This window comes from Pongo abelii, chromosome 23 (genome assembly GCF_028885655.2).
Source record: "Pongo abelii isolate AG06213 chromosome 23, NHGRI_mPonAbe1-v2.0_pri, whole genome shotgun sequence".
Taxonomy (NCBI): domain Eukaryota; kingdom Metazoa; phylum Chordata; class Mammalia; order Primates; family Hominidae; genus Pongo; species Pongo abelii.
This window is the reverse complement of record NC_085929.1, coordinates 49,502,317-49,519,820: the sequence shown is the minus strand read 5'-3', so window position 1 is coordinate 49,519,820 and position 17,504 is coordinate 49,502,317. Positions and strand designations below refer to the sequence as shown.

Sequence of the window (17,504 nt, the reverse complement as noted above, 5' to 3'; positions counted from 1 at the left end):
ACGCCTGTAGTCCCAGCACTTTGGGAGGCTGAGGTGGGTGGATCACCTGAGGTCAGGAGTTTGAGACCAGCCTGGCCAACATGGTGAAACCCTGTCTCTACTAAAAATACAAAAATTAGCTGGGCTTGGTGGTTCATGCCTGTAATCCCACCTACTTGGGAGGCTGAGGCAGAAGAATCGCTTGAACCCAGGAGGCGGAGGTTGCAGTGAGCCGAGATCGCACCATTGCACTCCAGCCTGGACAATGGAGCAAGACTCCATCTCAAACAAAACAAAACCAAACGACTATCCTTCACCTCCTTTGCACATGGGCTGCTCCCCGGGTATTAGTGAGGGCCTGGTGACAACCTTCTCACTGTCTCCCTTCTCCTCCTCCACCTCCCACCTGTGTTGCCATGGAGACCCCATCAGTCTGGACCCGCATCTGGTTGCGCTCCACCGCCTGCTGGGACTTTCCTCACAGGGGGCCATTTCCCCTCCACACAGTGGTTCTTCAGGGCCCTCCATAAAGCCTCCTATGCTTGCCGCCCATTGGCCTGTTGGCTCACACTGCCACACACCATGTCCACCAGTGCCAAACACACGCAACTCCTCTCTGAGTCCCCCCAGGGGCCAGCGCACTCTCCACCCTCCCCTCTGGAGCCATTCCCAGCTGTGCTGCGGCCGCCTGGCCCTCTCCCCACAGCAGCCCTGCAGCCCCTGTGGTCTGGGGAGGCCAAGGTCTCCTGCAGGGCCCTGCCTGCCAGTAACGGCACAGCGACTGGGGCTGCTCAGTGACTGGGCACCCTCAGGCTGTTTGTGTGTCGCCTAATGTGAACTGTGCCCCAGCGGAGGGCCCTGGGGCACGTGAGGACCCTTTGTGAGCAGGCGGGAGCACATCCACCTTTGATTCCAGTCCCTCATTGTGGAAGGTGAGGGATTTTGATCTTCACTGATTTGCCCCAGCCTGAACCATATTAGATCTCACATCCTGTGAATAATGGCGGCCTCCTGCTTTTGTCCTGAGAAGCATTCGGAGCGCTCCTCCAGTGACAGATGCAAACCCACCTTGCTCATGCTTCTGCACGGCCGCTGGCGCTCTGTCAGCAGGAACAAATCCAGGGGCCATGGCGTTCCCTCAGGCCCAGGCCCACCCTGCCTGCCATTTGGCCAACATTCCCCCGCAACTCCGGTTTAACTCACCTAATCTCCCCTCCCCTTCCCACCCCTCCCCTCCCCCCCTTTCTTTCCTTTTTTTTTTGAGATGGAGTCTCACTCTTGCCCAGGCTAGTGGCACAATCTCGGCTCACAGCAACCTTTGCCTCCTGGGTTCAAGTCATTCTCGTGCCTCAACCTCCCAAGTAGCTGGGATTACAGGCATGTGCCACCATGCCCGGCTAGTTTTGTTTTGTTTTGTTTTGAGACGGAGTCTCGCTCTGTCACCCAGGCTGGAGTGCAGTGGCGTGATCTCAGCTCACTGCAAGATCTGCCTCCCAGGTTCATGCCATTCTCCTGCCTCAGCCTCCTGAGTAGCTGGGACTACAGGTGCCCGCCACCACGCCCAGCTAATTTTTTGTATTTTTAGTAGAGACGGGGTTTCACCGTGTTAGCCAGGATGGTCTCGATCTCCTGACCTTCGTGATCCGCCTGCCTCGGCCTTCCAAAGTGCTGGGATTACAGGCATCAGCCACCGTGCCCGGCCTAGTTTTGTATTTTTAGTAGAGACGGGGTTTCACCATGTTGGCCAGGCTGGTCTTGAACTCCAGACCTCAAGTGATCCACCGGCCTCCATCTCCCAAAGTGCTGGGATTACAGGCATGAGCTACCATGCCCGGCTTCCAGCCAAATGTTTTTGAGTGATGGCATTAGTGTTCTTAGAGATGTGCCTCTCTAAGGATGATGGAGCTGGTGAGAGGCTGGAGGGAGATCTGGCAGTGCAGGCCAGAATGTGAACTCAGGTGGGGCCCTAGGGACGGGAGGAGGGGAGTTGCACACAGGGAGCCTGCACACCAGGTGGAAGGGGACCTGCAGAGACGAGCAGTTCTCAGTGGCCCAGTAGGGGGCGTGTGTTAAACGGGGTTTGAGCCCTGAATGTAGAAGGAGGTAAACTGCAAAGCTGCAGTAACAAATGTGCTTTTCAGAAGCTGTTCAGAAAGGCCACGCTACTCATGGTTATGAATAATGCTGCCTCGACGCCATGGCTGAATAGCAAGAATGTCACCAGGCAGCTTCCCTTCCTGCATCTTGTACTAGTTAAAATGAAATCAGAACTTTTTGTTTTTTTGAGACGGAGTCTTGCTCTGTTGCCCAGGCTGGAGTGCAATGGCATAATCTCAGTTCACTGCAACCTCCACCTCCCGGGTTCCAGTGATTCTCCTGTCTCAGCCGGGATTACAGGCGCCCGCCACCATGCCCGGCTAATTTTTGTATTTTTAGTAGAGACGGGGTTTCACCATCTTGGCCAGGCTGGTCTTGAACTCCTGACCTGGTGATCCACCCACCTCGGCCTCCCAAAGTGCTGGGATTACAGGCATGAGCCACCACACCCAGCCTGATAGCTCTTTTTTTTGAGACAGGGTCTTGCTCTGTCATCCAGGCTGGAGCGCAGTGGTATAATCACAGCTCACTGCAGCCTTGACCTCCTGGGGTGATCCTCCCACCTCAGCCTCCCAAGTAGCTGGGATTACAGGTGCATGCCACCACACCCTGCTAATTTTTATTTATTTTATTTTATTTTACTTTTTGAAACAGAGTCTCACTCTGTCACCCAGGTTGGAGTGCAATAGTGTGGTCTTGGCTCACTGCAACTTCTGCCTTCTGGGTTCAATCGATTCTCCCGCCTCAGCCTCCTGAGTAGTTGGGATTACAGGCATGTGCCACCACATGCGGCTAACTTTTGTATTTTTAGTAGAGACAGGGTTTCACTATGTTGGCCAGGCTGGTCTCGAACTCCTGACCTTTTGCTCCACCCGCCTCGGCCTCCCAAAGTGCTGGGATTATAGGCATGAGCCACCATGCCCGGCTGCTAATTTTTTATTTTTTTGTAGCGACAGGGTCTCACCATGTTGCCCAGGTTGGTTTTGAACTCCTGGCCTCAAGCAATTGGCCTGCCTTGGCCTCCCAAAGTGCTGGGATTACAAATGTGAACCACTGCTCCCCTGAAGTGGTATCTCATTATGGTTTTGATTTGCATATTTTCTGACAGCTAATGATGTTGAGTAGCTTTTTATGTCCTTATTGGCCATTCGTATACTTTCCTGGGAGAAACCGTTTTGATTTTTTTTTTTTTCTCTTGAGACAGGGTCTTACTCCACCACCTAGGCTGGACTGCAGTGGCACAATCACTACAGCCTCAACCTCCCAGGCTCAGGTGATCCTCCCACTTCAGCCTCCTGAGTAGCTAGAACTACAGACATGTGCCACCATGCCCGGCTAATTTTTTTGTATTTTTTGTAGAGATGGGGTTTTGCCATGTTGCCCAGGCTGGTTTCAAACTCCTGGGCTCGGCTGGGCGCGGTGGCTCACGCCTGTAATCCCAGCACTTTGGGAGGCCGAGGCGGATGGATCACGAGATCGAGACCATCCTGGCTAACACGGTGAAACCCCGTCTCTACTAAAAATACAAAAAATTAGCTGGGCGTGGAGGCGTGCGCCTGTAGTTCCAGCTGCTGGGGGTGCTGAGGCAGGAGAATGGCGTGAACCCGGGAGGCGGAGCTTGCAGTGAGCCAAGATGGTGCCACTGCACTCCAGCCTGGGCGACAGAGCAAGACTCCGTCTCAAAAAAAAAAAAAAAAAAGGGCTAATCTCTGCCGGGCGCGGTGGCTCATGCCTGTAATCCCAACACTTTGGGGGGCCGAGGCGGGTGGACCACCTGAGGTTAGGAGTTCAAGAAGAGCCTGACCAAGATGGAGAAACCCCGTCTCCACTAAAAATACAAAATTAGTCAGGTGTGGTGCCGCATGCCTGTAATCCCAGCTACTCAGAAGGCTGAGGCAGGAGAATCGCTTGAACCCAGGAAGCAGAGGTTGTGGTAAGCCAGGATCACACCATTGAATTCCAGCCTGGGCAACAAGAGCGAAACTCCGTCTCAAAAAAAAAAAAAAAAAAAGGGCTAATCTTGAACTCCTGGACTCAAGCGAATCCTTCCACCTCAACCTCCCAACGTGCTGAGATTACAGGCATGAGCCGCCGTGCTTAGCGGAGTATTAGGGGCCAGGGGATGTCTCCATTAGCGTTGTCTGGGTATAGAATGGTTCATCTTGTGAGGTAATGAGTCTCCTGTCAAGGGCAAGTTAAAGCAGAGGCCGGATTCCCCCGGGGGTGCATAGAAGGGACACATGGAAAAGATGTCCTTTCTGCCTCTGAGTGCCCTCAGCTGAAGGCATGTGCTGCACTGATCCAGCTTTCAGGGGAGACCCAGATTTTGCCCTGGGACTTCTGGGATGGGGAAAGAGGCACTTCAGGGGCAGGGAGGAAAGACAGCACCAGCCTGGGAACTGAATGGCACGGAGAAGCCAGGGCGAGGACAGGCTGAGCTCCGTGGCCCTGAGAAGGAATTTCTGCTCACTTGTTGCTTTGTTGAATGTTTCTCCCCCCAGAGCAGGGCTGCCCCATGAGGGCAGGAGCTTGTCATCACAGTCCCCTCAGTAGCCCCAGTGTGCAGAACGGTGCTGGACACCTCCAGCTAAAAAGCCCGGGCTCTGGAATTAGGAGTCCGTGGAGGCACTCCCTGCCCACCTACTGGCTGTGTGAGCTCAGGTTGGCTCCTTCACTTCTCTGAGTCTATTTCCTTGCAGATGGTGACATGAGGGCAATGGCTATCCCCACCTCCCAGGTGGCTGAGCTTGTGCACCTGTGCCTGGGTCTGGTTGCTTTCCTGCTATTGTTAGCAGCCATGAAGGTATACCTGCTGTTGGGTGCTGCCCCTCCCCTCCCACGGTTCCCTGGGCAGGCAGTTTTCAGACCCTGCCCACCACCTGCTGGCTTGTGGAGAACAGCCCAGCTGGTGGAGCTGGAACATGGGCCAGTGCCAAGGGAGGGTGAGCTTGGGGCTGGCAGAACCCTGGGCTGGAAGAAGGCTGAGTCACAGCCATAAGGTCAGGGGTGTGTCATGGCAACAGGACATCCACTTCCAGCCTGGAGGGTCCCATGTCTCACATTTGGCACATTTGGGCAAGTGAGCCCAAGCAGAAAGGCTTTGGCAAAGAAAGGAGACAGGAGGGCAGCTGGAAAATTTTGACTAATGGCTGTCCAGGAATCCCTTCATCGTGGGAGAGTCTTTGGAGTATCAGCCCCAAATCTGTACCTGGCCCGGCCCCATCATTCATCCTGGAGTGGCCTTCCCAGCTACAGGCACTGAACCTTCAGGCATCCCCGTGCTCCTCACCATCTTGCCCCAGGGCCACAGCTCATGCCATACCTGTTCCCTGTATATGGGTCCCCTCCCCATTCCCTTACCTGCTGAACTCCTGCTCATTCCTGAGACCCAGTTAAAACACATTTCTGGCCAGGCGCGGTGGCTCACACCTGTAATCCCAGCACTTTGGGAGGCCAAGGCGGGCGGATCACGAGGTCAGGAGATCGAGATCATCCTGGCTAACATGATGAAACCCCGTCTCTACTAAAAATACAAAAAATTAGCTGGGCATGGTGGCGGGCGCCCGTAATCCCAGCTACTCGGGAGGCTGAGGCAGGAGAATGGCGTGAACCTGGGGGGTGGTGCCTGCAGTAAGCCAAGATTGTGCCACTAGCCTGGGCGACAGAGTGAGACTCCATCTCAAAAAAAACAAACAAACAAAAAAACATTTCCCTGAGGCTTTCAGCCATCTTCTGACGTAGCCCCTGCCACTGTCCTCTGCCTGCCCTTGACATTTCAGGCTTTGGATAGCACCCAGGCTGGATAGGCCAGCCTGGCCAACATGGTAAAACTCTGTCTCTACAAAAAATACAAAATTTAGCCCGATGTGGCAGTGCATGCCTGTAGTCCCAGCTACTTGAGGGGCTGAGGAGGGAGGATTGCTTTAGTCCAGGGGTTCCAGGCTGCAGTGAGCCAAGATCGCACCCCTGCACTCCAGCCTGGGTGATAGAGCAAGACCCTGTCTCAAAAAAAGAAAAGAACTATCAAGCTGTGAAAAGACATGGAGGAGGCTGGGCGCTGTGGCTCAAGCCTGTAATCCTGGCACTTTGGGAGGGCGAGGCAAGCCGATCATTCGAGGTCAGGGGTTCGAGACCAGCCTGGCCAACATGGTAAAACACCATCTCTACTAAAAATACAAAAACTAGGCCAGGTGTGGTGGCTCACGCCTGTAATCCCAGCACTTTGGGAGGCTGAGGCGGGCCGATCATTTGAGGTCAGGGGTTCAAGACCAGCCTGGCCAACATGGTAAAACCCCATACTAAAAATACAAAAATTAGGCTGGGCACAGTGGTCCACGCCTGTAATCCCAGCACTTTGGGAGGCCGAGGTGGGCGAATCACCTGAGGTCAGGAGTTTGAGACCAGCCTGGCCAACATGGCGAAAACCTGTCTCCACAAAAAGTATAAAAATGGGCCGGGCGTGGTGGTGGGCGCCTGTAATCCCAGCTACTCAGGAGGCTGAGGCAGGAGAACCCAGGAGGCAGAGGTTGCAGTGAGCTGAGATGGTGCCACTGCACTCCACCCTGGGCGATAGAGCGAGACTCAGTCTCGAAAAGAAAAGATATGGAGGAAACTTAAATGCATATCACCAAATGAAAGAAGCAAGCTGAAAAGCTACGAATACTATGATTCCAACTCTGTGACATTTTGGAAAAGGCAAAACTATGGAGACGGTAAAAAGATCGGTGGTTGCCAGGGACTTGGGAGTGAAGAGGGAGAGATGAAAACATGAGGCACAGGGAACTTTTAGGGTAGTTAAACTACTATGTATGATGTAGTTATGCATGGGTCAAAACTCACAAACTATACAACACAAACAATGAACCCTAATGTAAACTGTGGACTTGAATTCATAATAATGTATCAATATTGTCTCGTCAATTGTAAAGATACCACCCTAATACAGTATATAAAGAATAAGAGGTGGCCGGGTGTGGTCGCTCACGCCTGTAATCCTGGCACTTCGGGAGGCCGAGGTGGGCGGATCATTTGAGGTCAGGAGTTCAAGACCAGCCTGGCCAACATGGTGAAACATCCCGTCTCCACTAAAAATACAAAAAGTAGCCGGGTGACATGGTGCATGCCTGTAATCACAGCTACTCGGGAGGCTGAGGCAGGAGAATCACTTGAACTTAGAAGGTGGAGGTTGCAGTGAGCCAAGATCGCGCCACTGCACTCCAGCCTGGGCAACAGAGTGAGACTCCATCTCAAAAAAAAAAAAAGGCTGGGTGCAGTGGCTCACGCTTGTAATCCCAGCTCTTTGGGAGGTCGAGGCAGGCAGATCACAAGGTCAGGAGATCGAGACCACGGTGAAACCCCGTCTCTACTAAAAATACAAAAAAAAAAATTAGCCGGGCCTGGTGGCGGGCACCTGTAGTCCCAGCTACTCAGAGAGGCTGCTGGCGTGAACCCAGGAGGCAGAGTTGCAGTGAGCCAAGATCGCGCCACTGCACTCCAGCCTGGGGAGACTCCATCTCAAAAACAAAAAACAAAAACAAAGCTACCTAACTGCAGTTTGACAAAGAGAGCAGGTCATGGGGTGCCCGTGCTCCTCAGAAAGGGGTGCTGCGTTTAGGGATCTCCAGGAAGGAGCACCGTCTGCCAGAGTGGGCATGCTGGCAGGTGGTGGGAGCTGCAGGAACCGAAACACAGAGATGGAGAGGGCATGGGGGCTCACTGGGCAAGGGCATCACAGAGTAAGCCCTGGAAACACGCTGCTGACATCCAGCCTGGCTCCAAGGCCAGTGCTCAGGGGAGTGAGAACGGCGTGGCTTTGCAGCCACACGAGACCTACATAACCTTTACCTCTTTGAGTCTCAGTTTCCCTAACTGCAAAGTGGGGAGATTGTGAGGAAACCTGAGGTGCTGTGTATAAAACGCTGAGCATATGGCCGGCCACTGTGGAGGGAATTAGTTGGGTGGCAGTCAGTGGGACCCTCCCTGCGTGCCCAGCACAGGGTCTGCTCCCATAGGCAATTGACTAACCCACCAGCTGTGCAAATAAGTGGAGAGTGGCTGTGTCATAGGCCTGGTCCTAGACTGGCCACCCACTGTCTGGGCACACAGCAGGAATGCCGTGACCTGTAATTAACCTAGGCCAGGCTTGGCAGGCAGGCAGGCTCTCCCCGGTGTCCACATGATACTGCCATCAGCCTTAATGAGTGCACGTGCTGCAATCTGAAACCTGAGCCAGGGGCTGGAACCAGCTGCACAGAGAATAGAATTGTCACAACAGGAAGGGTGTGTTCAGAGCCTGCCGGAGGAGCGGCAGGAGGGGGCCTGGGCCTGCTCTCCCGCACCTCATGCCACCCAGAGGCTGCCAGGACCCCGATGCCTAGAGAATGGCTGCTGGCTGCTGGGAGAGTGCCCAGGGCTGGGTACTTGATTCAGGCCCAAAGTACTGATTTCAGGTACTTTGGGAGGCAGAGGCGGGCAGATCACAAGGTCAGGAGATTGAGGCCATCCTGGCTAACACAGTGAAACCCCATCTCTACTAAAAATATAACAACAACAAAAAAAGCCGGGCGTGGTGGCGGGCGCCTGTAGTCCCAGCTACTTGGGAGGCTGAGGCAGGAGAATGGCATGAACCCGGGAGGCGGAGCTTGCAGTGAGCCAAGATTGCACCACTGCACTCCAGCCTGGGTGACAGAGTAGGACTCTGTCTCAAAAAAAAAAAAAAAAAAAAAAAAAAAAAGGTGGTTTTCCCACGGCCTTCAGGAGCCTGTGCTCCAGCCCTTTGCTCCCATTGTCCCCAGCACCTTTCCTTCCACTGTGCCCTGCTTATCTTCAGGACCTGCTCAAACTCCTCCTCCCAGAAGCCTCCCAGGGCCCACCCTGTGCGGCTCCAGTCCCTCTAGAACACTGCTTGTGACCTCTCCTCTGGCCCCCCGTCTAGCACGAGTTGCTTCAAGGTGGGCAGTATTTTTCATTCATGCCCGGCATGGTAGCTCGCATCATGTGCCCACTGAATTAAATAAAGGGAGAGATGGGGTTGGTGAAGAATACAGGAGCAGAACCAGGCATGGTGTCTCAGCCTGTAATTCCAGCACTTTGGGAGGCTGAAGCGGGCAGATCACTAGAGGTCAGGAGATCGAGACCAGCCTGGCCAACATGGTGAAACCCCATCTCTACCAAAAATATAAAAAATGAGCCGGGCATGGTGGCAGGCACCTGTAATCCCAGCTACCCAGGAGACTGAAGCAGGAGAATCACTAGAATCCAAGAGGTGGAGGTTGCAGTGAGCTGAGATTGCGCCACTGCACTCCAGCCTGGGTGACAGAAAGAGACTCTTTCTCAAAAAAAAAAAAAAAAAAAAAAGAGAGAGAGAGAATACTGGAGCAGGAGCCAGAAGGCCTGAGTTTGATTTGGGAGGGGTCTCTGACTCCTAATGGCTGGCAGACCTCGGGCCACTCGCCTGACTTCCCTGGGCCTCAGCTTCCTTTGCCTTAGAAGAGGCTGGGACTCACCTTTGGGGGTCTTCTGGCTTAGATGTTCTGTGGTCCCAAATGCTCCACAGGCTGCCCCCTGCCCTGTCTCCCACCTGCCCCATATTGAGCTGTGAGGTGAAGCCACCCCCCAGGCCTGTTCACCTTCTGAGTGCCCATATGGTCAGCTCTCCATCCTTCATGCACCTGTGGGGGAAAGGGAAGATTCCTTCCTCACACACTTCCAGCATCTGCCTCGTGCTGTGCACAGCTCTGGGCCAGATGACTTACAACCATCAGTCACCTATGCCAGCTTGGACCTGCCATCTGTGGCCCAGACCCAGAGAGAAGAGAACTTGATGCAGAGTTGGCCTCACCCACCCCCTGCCTCCAGAGGGGCTGCCTGGATTGGAGTGTGGGTTCCCATGGGCCTCAGACCTGGTTGGAGGCTCAGCAGAAGAAGGGAGGACAGGGAGACAGGTCGGGGTGGGAATGGAGGCTGGGAGGTGCAGAACGCTGTGGGAGTGGAATGCAGGCAGCAGGTGCCGCCCTGCAGGATGGGGAGATGGGGCCTCATTCTTCTGTGGGTGATAACACCGGTGGGCTGGGTGCTAGCTGGAGCTGAAAGTCAGCTCCCCAGAGACACGTCCATTCCTGGGAGGCAGAACCCCTTGGCTCCACTCCCCTTGGGGCAGGGAGTGTGGGTGAGAGGGAGCTGGGGCCTGCCACACACCTCAGCGGCTTGCTCTCCTCTTTCACAGACTAGGAGGCAGCTCTGGGTTAGGGCCATGACAGCCCGGGCCAGGAACCGGCATTGGTGGAGCTGGTAACTTACTGTGTGCCGTGACGGGCATGCGCACTGAACGCTTTCCCCATGTGACTGCACTGAGTTCCAGCAGCACCCCATGAAGCAGGGGTGAGCTATCGCTCCCTGCCTGAGGACATTGAGGCTGAGAAGTGAGTGGCTTGCCCAAAGCCGTGTGGCTTATAAAGGATGTGTGTGTGTGTGGCGGGGGCGTGGGGGCGGTGGGATTCCAATTCCTCTCTCTCTGTCCCAGGATGATGGGAGGGGATGTCCTTTAAGCTGTTGGGCACAGGTTTATGGAACAACTTGCTGTTTGTGTGTTTTTTTCTTTCTTTCTTTTTTTTTTTTTTGAGATGCAGTTTCGCTCTCGTCACCCAGGCTGGAGTGCAGTGGCCGCAATCTCAGCTCACTGCAACCTCTGCCTCCCGAGTAGCTGGGATTATAGGCACGCACCACCATGCTCAGCTATTTTTTTTTGCATTTTTAGTAGAGTGGGGTTTCACCATGTTGGCAAGGCTGGTCTGGAACTCCTGACCTCGTGATCCACCCGCCTTGGCCTCCCAAAGTGATGGGATTACAGGCGTGAGCCACCGCACCCGGCCTTTTTTAGTTTGTTTGTTTTTGAGATGGAGTCTCGCTCTGCCCCAAAGCTGAAGTGGAGTGGTGCAATCTCGGCTCACTGCATCACTGCAACCTCCGCCTCCCGGGTTCAAGTGATTCTCGTGCCTCAGCCAGGATTACAGGCGTGCGTCACCACGCCCAGCTAATTTTTGTGTTTTTAGTAGAGACACGGTTTCACCATGTTGGCCAGGCTTGTCTTTTTTTTTTGTTTGTTTGTTTGTTTTTTTGAGATTGAGTCTCGTTCTGTCGCTCAGGCTGGAGTGCAGTGGCGCGATCTCGACTCACTGCAAGCTCCGCCTCCTGGGTTCACGCCATTCTTCTGCCTCAGCCTCCCGAGTAGCTGGGACCACAGGCGCCTGTCACCACGCCTGGCTAATTTTTTGTATTTGTAGTAGAGACAGGGTTTCACCGTGTTAGCCAGGATGGTCTCAATCTCCTGACCTCGTGATCCGCCCGCCTTGGCCTCCCAAAGTGCTGGGATTACAGGCATGAGCCACTGTGCCTGGCAGGTATTTTATTTTTATTGGTATACAATTTATAATGTATGTATTGGTGTACAGGTTATTTTACAAGTTCAAGTTAATAACATTTATTTGTTATAGGGTTGGGCACCATGGCTTATGCCTGTAATCTCAGCACCTAGCACTTTTTTTTTTTTTTTTTTTGGTAGAGTCTTGCTCTGTCACCCAGGCTGGAGTGCGGTGGCATGATCTCAGCTCACTGCAACCTCCACCTCCTGGGTTTAAGTGATTCTCATTCCTCAGCCTACCAAGTCACTGGGACTACAGGCGCCCACCACCACATCTGGCTAATTTTTGTATTTTTAGTACAGATGCAGTTTTGCCATATTGTCCAGGCTTGTCTCAAACTCCTGGGCTCAAGTGATCTGCCTGCCTCGGCCTCCCAGAGTGCTGAGGTTACAGGCATGAGCCACTGCGTTTGGCCAATCTCAGCACTTTCAAAAGCTGATGTGGGAGGATCGCTTAAGACCAGGAGTTCAAGATTAGTCTGGGCAACATAGTGAGACCCCATCTCTGCAAAAAATATTTAAACCATTAGCCAGGTGTGGTGGGACATGCCTGTAGTCCCAGCTATTTGGGAGGCTGAGGCTGCAGTGAGGTATGATCACACCACTGCACTGCAGTCTGGGTGACAAAGCAAGACCCTGTCTCAAAAGAAAAAGAAAAATAAATAAATAAATAGAATGTAAGGCACATATGTAATCTTGTACCCACATTTAAAAAGTATAAAAATTATCAGCATGGTAGTGCCTGCCTATAGCACCAGCTACTCGGGAGGGCTGAGGTGGGAGGATCACTTGAGCCTAGGAGTTTGAATCCAGCCTGGGCTAACATAGCAAGACCCTGTCTCTCTCCAAAAAGTATAAAGAAACGGTACAATTATTTTAAAAATTAGGAATGCAAAAGGTTTATGAAAAAAAAATTTAAAAAGAGAAAATATTTGTTATAAAGTTAATCAGGAAGGGCAATGTTACTTTTTTGATGCATTTACATTTTGAGACTACTGCAGTGTTTTAAAAAGTAGCCTCATTCATGCCTGTAATCCCAGCACTTTGGGAGGCTGAGGCAGGTGGATCACAAGGTCAGGAGATCGAGACCATCCTGGCTAACACATGGTGAAACCCCGTCTCTACTAAAAAATATAAAAAATTAGCCAGGTGTGGTGGCAGGTGCCTGTAGTCCCAGCTACTTGGGAGGCTGAGGCAGGAGAATTGCTGGAACCTGAGAGGCGGAGCTTACAGTGAGCCGAGATGGCGCCACTGCCCTCTAGCCTGGGCAACACAGCGAGACTCCGTCTCAAAAAAAAAAAAAAAAGTAGCCTCAGTATCTCATTTTACCTTACACTAAGGCAATCTGGATTCACAGCAGTTGCATCCAATAACTTTAAAAAAATTTAGTTTTACAATTGCAGGATGCCTTTTAATTTATCTAATTAGGAGCTGGCAAAAGGTAAGATGATTGGCTGGATTCAGAATGGAATCTGTTGGCCTCTGGGACCTCCTCATCCTCCTGCATAGCAAGGACTCAAGGAGGGACTATTGCCGGAGTTTATATCTTCATCCCAGAGTAGAAAATACTTTAAAATGTATCACATAAAATCTGGGCATTGTTAGGTTTTCATTCCAAATTTTAAAACAGTTACTTTGAAATTGTTGACACTGGCCCACTTTGGTACAAATGGTAACACTGTAAACCCAAACCCTCCAAATGAGCTTTTCCACTTAGTAAAATAAGATAGAAGTAGAACCAATTGAAGAACTTGCAAAAAATTGAGTGATCCCATGGCCGGGCGTGGTGGCTCACTCCTGGAATCCCAGCACTTTGGGAGGCCAAGGCGGGTGGATCACGAGGTCAGGAGATCGAGACCATCCTGGCTAACATGGTGAAACCCCGTCTCTACTAAAAAAAATACAAAAAATTAGCTGGGCGCAGTGGCACACGCTTGTAGTCCCAGCTACTCGGGAGGCTGAGGCAGGAGAATGGCGTGAACCTGGGAGGCAGAGCTTGCAGTGAGCTGAGATCGCGCCACTGCACTGCAGCCTCGGCGACTGAGTGAGACTCCGTCTCAAAAAAAAAAAAAAAAAAAGAATGGAGTGATCCCAATTCAGGGCACCTGGGCAGTGCCCACTTGGGAACCCCTGTTCGTATGCTGCTCCATACCTACCTTTGTCTGGGAGCAGGCTCCAGCCGGGCATGGCGGGAGTGGAACATTGTACTTGCTGGTACAATTTTACGTGAGCAGACATGTGCAGGCCAGAATGGAACAAAACAAAACAAAGCCAGGGAGATTGGGGTAATTGCCTCTTAATCAATGACACATTTACAAGGAATTCAGATCTTTACACATACTTGGCAGGGGAGCACGTCATTTGGAGGTATGTCCAGAAATGTGTTCCTCCAGCCACCATAGTTAGTGCTTTGATATGGCCAAAATATTAACAGTTGGTGCACAGCACGTGTTCTTAGGTTTGTTTTCCATTTATTGATTGATTGATTTATTTTTTTGAGACAGGGTCTTGCTCTGTCGCCCAGGCTGGAGTGTAGTGGTGCGATCTCAGTTCACTGCAGCCTCAACCTCCTGGGCTCAAGTGATCCTCCCACCTTAGCCTCCTGAGTACCTGGGACTACAGGCCTGCACCACCATGTCTGTCTAATTTTTTTTTTTTTTTTTTTGAGACCAGGATCTCATGATGTTGCCCAGGCTGGTCTCCAACTCTTGGACTCAAGTGATGCTCCCGCCTTGGCCTCCCAAAGTACTGGGATTTTAGGCGTGAGCTACCACGCCCAGGCTTTTCTTTTAGACACAATTAAAAAAAAAAAAGTGAATATACCCTGAAGCACTTTTACAAAATCAGGGGCTCTTGAACACACTGAACAATGACCTGTGCCAGGCCCCATGCTGAATACTGCAGAGCGAACTCACAAATCCTCCCAGATTCTCTAAGCTAACAATCACTAGGTTTTGTGATTATTCCCGTTTTACAGTAGGGAAAACCGAGGGCTGGAGTAGTGAAGTTACTTGCCAGGGCCGCAGGGCTCCTTGCTGCTCAGCTGCCTTACTGCCTTGTTTCCCCTGGCTTCTCTTTGTGCCTGCAATGCTCCAGCCAAGTGAACCCTCCTCTCTTCCTGGACAGGAGGATTTCTTGCCTCCTGATCTTTGCTCTCTGTAATCTTCCACTCATCTTGGCTCAGGTAAACAGCACTGTTTTCAATACCACTGCACCCTCTTCTGTTCTAAACTCTATGTCCTTGCCGGATGTTTCCAGGAACATCAGCAGGACCCAGGTCCACCCCGAGCCACCTTCCCTGCCTAGCACGTTCTAAATATTGGAATTATTGAGTGAGTGAATGTCTGTAACAGATTTTGACTTTTTTTCTTGAAACACATATATCACTGTACAATCCATAAATCACTGTACTTATCACACTGAAAATACACATATCACTGTATTTTCAGCAATACAACTATATCTGGATGTTTTAAATTTTTTGAGAATATGATATTCTCCGTGCAAGTATGTTTTAGCCCAGACTGTCTGTTTATCCAGGCTGCTTAGTGGGAAATGGTTAATAAAGGACTAAACTAAAGCCGGTCAGTCTCAGTCCCAGGCACTCTGTGGCAATGGTCACATTTTGGGGGAAGGAAGGAACAGCTGACAAGGTATGACCACATGTCCACCGTTCAGACACAGCATTCACAGCCGTGTGCCCGGAACAGCTCTCCATGCTTTGACTCCTTACCACAACCCTGTCGCTCTTCCTAATCCCCATATCACAGAGGGGACACAGAGGTGCAGAGAGCTGCAGTGACTGGCCCAAGGCCCCTTGGCTGAAAAGGGGTGGAGGCAGGATTGGGCTCCAGGCCTGTTCGAATATGACTGAAGAAGGAGGCTGGATGGAATGTTGTGAAATGTTTGTGGGGAACAAAGCTGGGGTGCTCACATGTGGCAACGGGGAGCTATCTTTGGAAAAATACCCTGATAAGCTGCCAGGACAGAAGGTATAAGGCCCAAAGAGTTCAGGCAATAATGTCAAGCTGCTAGGTGCAAGACAAGGAAAGGAATTTTGTGTTTGTCTTGAGAAGGAGGAGGAGAGAAAAGAAGAGGGGGAGAGTGAAGAAAACCAAAGGCATGTGAAGTGGCCAGAGTGTGCCATGGGTCACATGACCAGGTGGTGACTCCTGGGGCCAGGCGGCCAAAAAGGCTCACGAGGCATCCTGTCTTGTTGCTAGGCAGTGCCAGGCTTGATGCCTCTCTCCAGCTTCCAGTCTCCAGGAACCCCTGCTAGACTCAGCAGTGCTTGAAGTGCAGGGGGATTTGTGCAACTGGATAAGGGGATGATGGTGAGGCCAGTGAGCATGCGATGTGTGGAAGAGCAGGAGGCCTGATGACAGACACTTGTTCAGAAACCTTGGGAGAGGCTGCATACAGTGGCTCGTGCCTGTAATCCCTGCACTTTGGGAGGATGAGGCAGGACTGCTTGAGCCCAGGAGTTCAAGACCAGCCTGGGCAACATGGCGAGATTCTGTCTGTACAAAGATTTTAAAAAATAATTAACTGGGCATGGTGGTGCGCACCAGTGGTCGCAGCTACGTGGGAGGCTGAGGCAGGAGGATGGCTTGAGCCTAGGAGGTCAAGGCTGCAGTGAGCCATGATTATGCCACTGCATTCCAGCCTGGGCATCAGAGTGAGACCCTGTCTCAAACAAACCAAAACAAAAACCCCAAAAAACTTGGGAGAGGCTCTGTATTTTTTTTTTTTTTTTTTGAGACGGAGTCTCGCTCTGTCTCCCAGGCTGGAGTGCACTGGCGTGATCTCAGCTCACTGCAAGCTCCGCCTCCTGGGTTCATGCCATTCTCCTGCCTCAGCCTCCCAAGTAGCTGGGACTACAGGCGACTGCCACCACGCCTGGCTAATTTTTTGTATTTTTAGTAGAGACGAGGTTTCACTGTGTTAGCCAGGATGGTCTCCATCTCCTGACCTCGTGATCTGCCCGTCTCGGCCTCCCAAAGTGTTAGGATTACAGGCGTGAGCCACAGCGCCCCACAAGGCTCTGTATTTTTATAGGGCATGGAATTGCGATGTAAGCAGAACTTACCCAGATATGAAGGTGCTGAGAGCTGAGGGCTGAGTTCTATCTATACAAATGGTCCAGAGGTATTGTGGGTGGCGAAGAGGTCCCTGTTGGCTCAGTCCTGGAGAATGAGGAGAGACTTCTTGGCAGTGGCTTGTCCTGGCACTGTGTGTTGGTTTTTTTTTTTTTTTTTTTTTTTTGAGATGGACTCTCACACAGTCGCCAGGGCTGGAGCACAGTGGCGCGATCTTGGCTCACTGCAACCTCCGCCTCCCAGGTTCAAGTGATTCTCCTGCCTCAGACTCCCAAGTAGCTGGGATTACAGACGCCTGCCACCACACCCAGCTAATTTTTTGTATTTTTAGCACAAACAGGCTTTCACTATGTTGGCCAGACTGGTCTCAAACTCCCGACCTTGTGATCTGCCCACCTCGGCCTCCCAGAGTGCTGGGATTCCAGGCGTGAGCCACCATGCCTGGCCAGTTCTTTTGTTTCTTTCTTAATTATTGTCATAAGGACAATGCCACAGAGCAGTCTAGAAAGTAAACAACCACTAGATTTCTTTGTGGACTCTTTTCTCATCCCTATCTATATGTAGCAGCAATTTTACAGTTTCTACCATTTTATATCTAGCTTTTTCTTTTATTATTATTTTCTTTTATTTTACTTTTTAGAGAACTGGGTCTTGCTATGTGGCCCAGGTTGGCCTCAAACTCCTGGGCTGAAGCAATTCTCCTGCCTCGGCGTCCCAAGAAGCTGGGATTCCAGGTGCATGTCACTATGCCTGGCTGTATCTGGCTTTTTCTTTTAACGTTTTAGTTTAAGCATTTTCCCATACTGCTACACAGTCATCATTACTATTCTCAAGGGTTGGGCTGACCTGGGTTTCTAATCCTGGCTCTGCCATTTACTCTCTTTACTCCACATCACCCCCAGCAAGTTACC

General features: G+C 51.7%; 1 protein-coding gene across 1 annotated transcript in view; it reads left to right on the top strand.

Annotated features, from left to right (window-relative positions):
• The window catches only part of TTLL1 (TTL family tubulin polyglutamylase complex subunit L1), a 64,327-nt gene extending 53,837 nt beyond the window's left edge, over positions 1 to 10,490 (top strand). Inside the window, exon 12 of the mRNA XM_054543574.2 lies at positions 10,301 to 10,490. Within this exon, the coding sequence (XP_054399549.2) occupies positions 10,301 to 10,331 (31 nt within the window). The 3' untranslated portion in view covers positions 10,332 to 10,490. The remainder of the gene's footprint in view (positions 1 to 10,300) is intronic.
• The last annotated feature ends 7,014 nt before the right edge of the window (positions 10,491 to 17,504 follow it).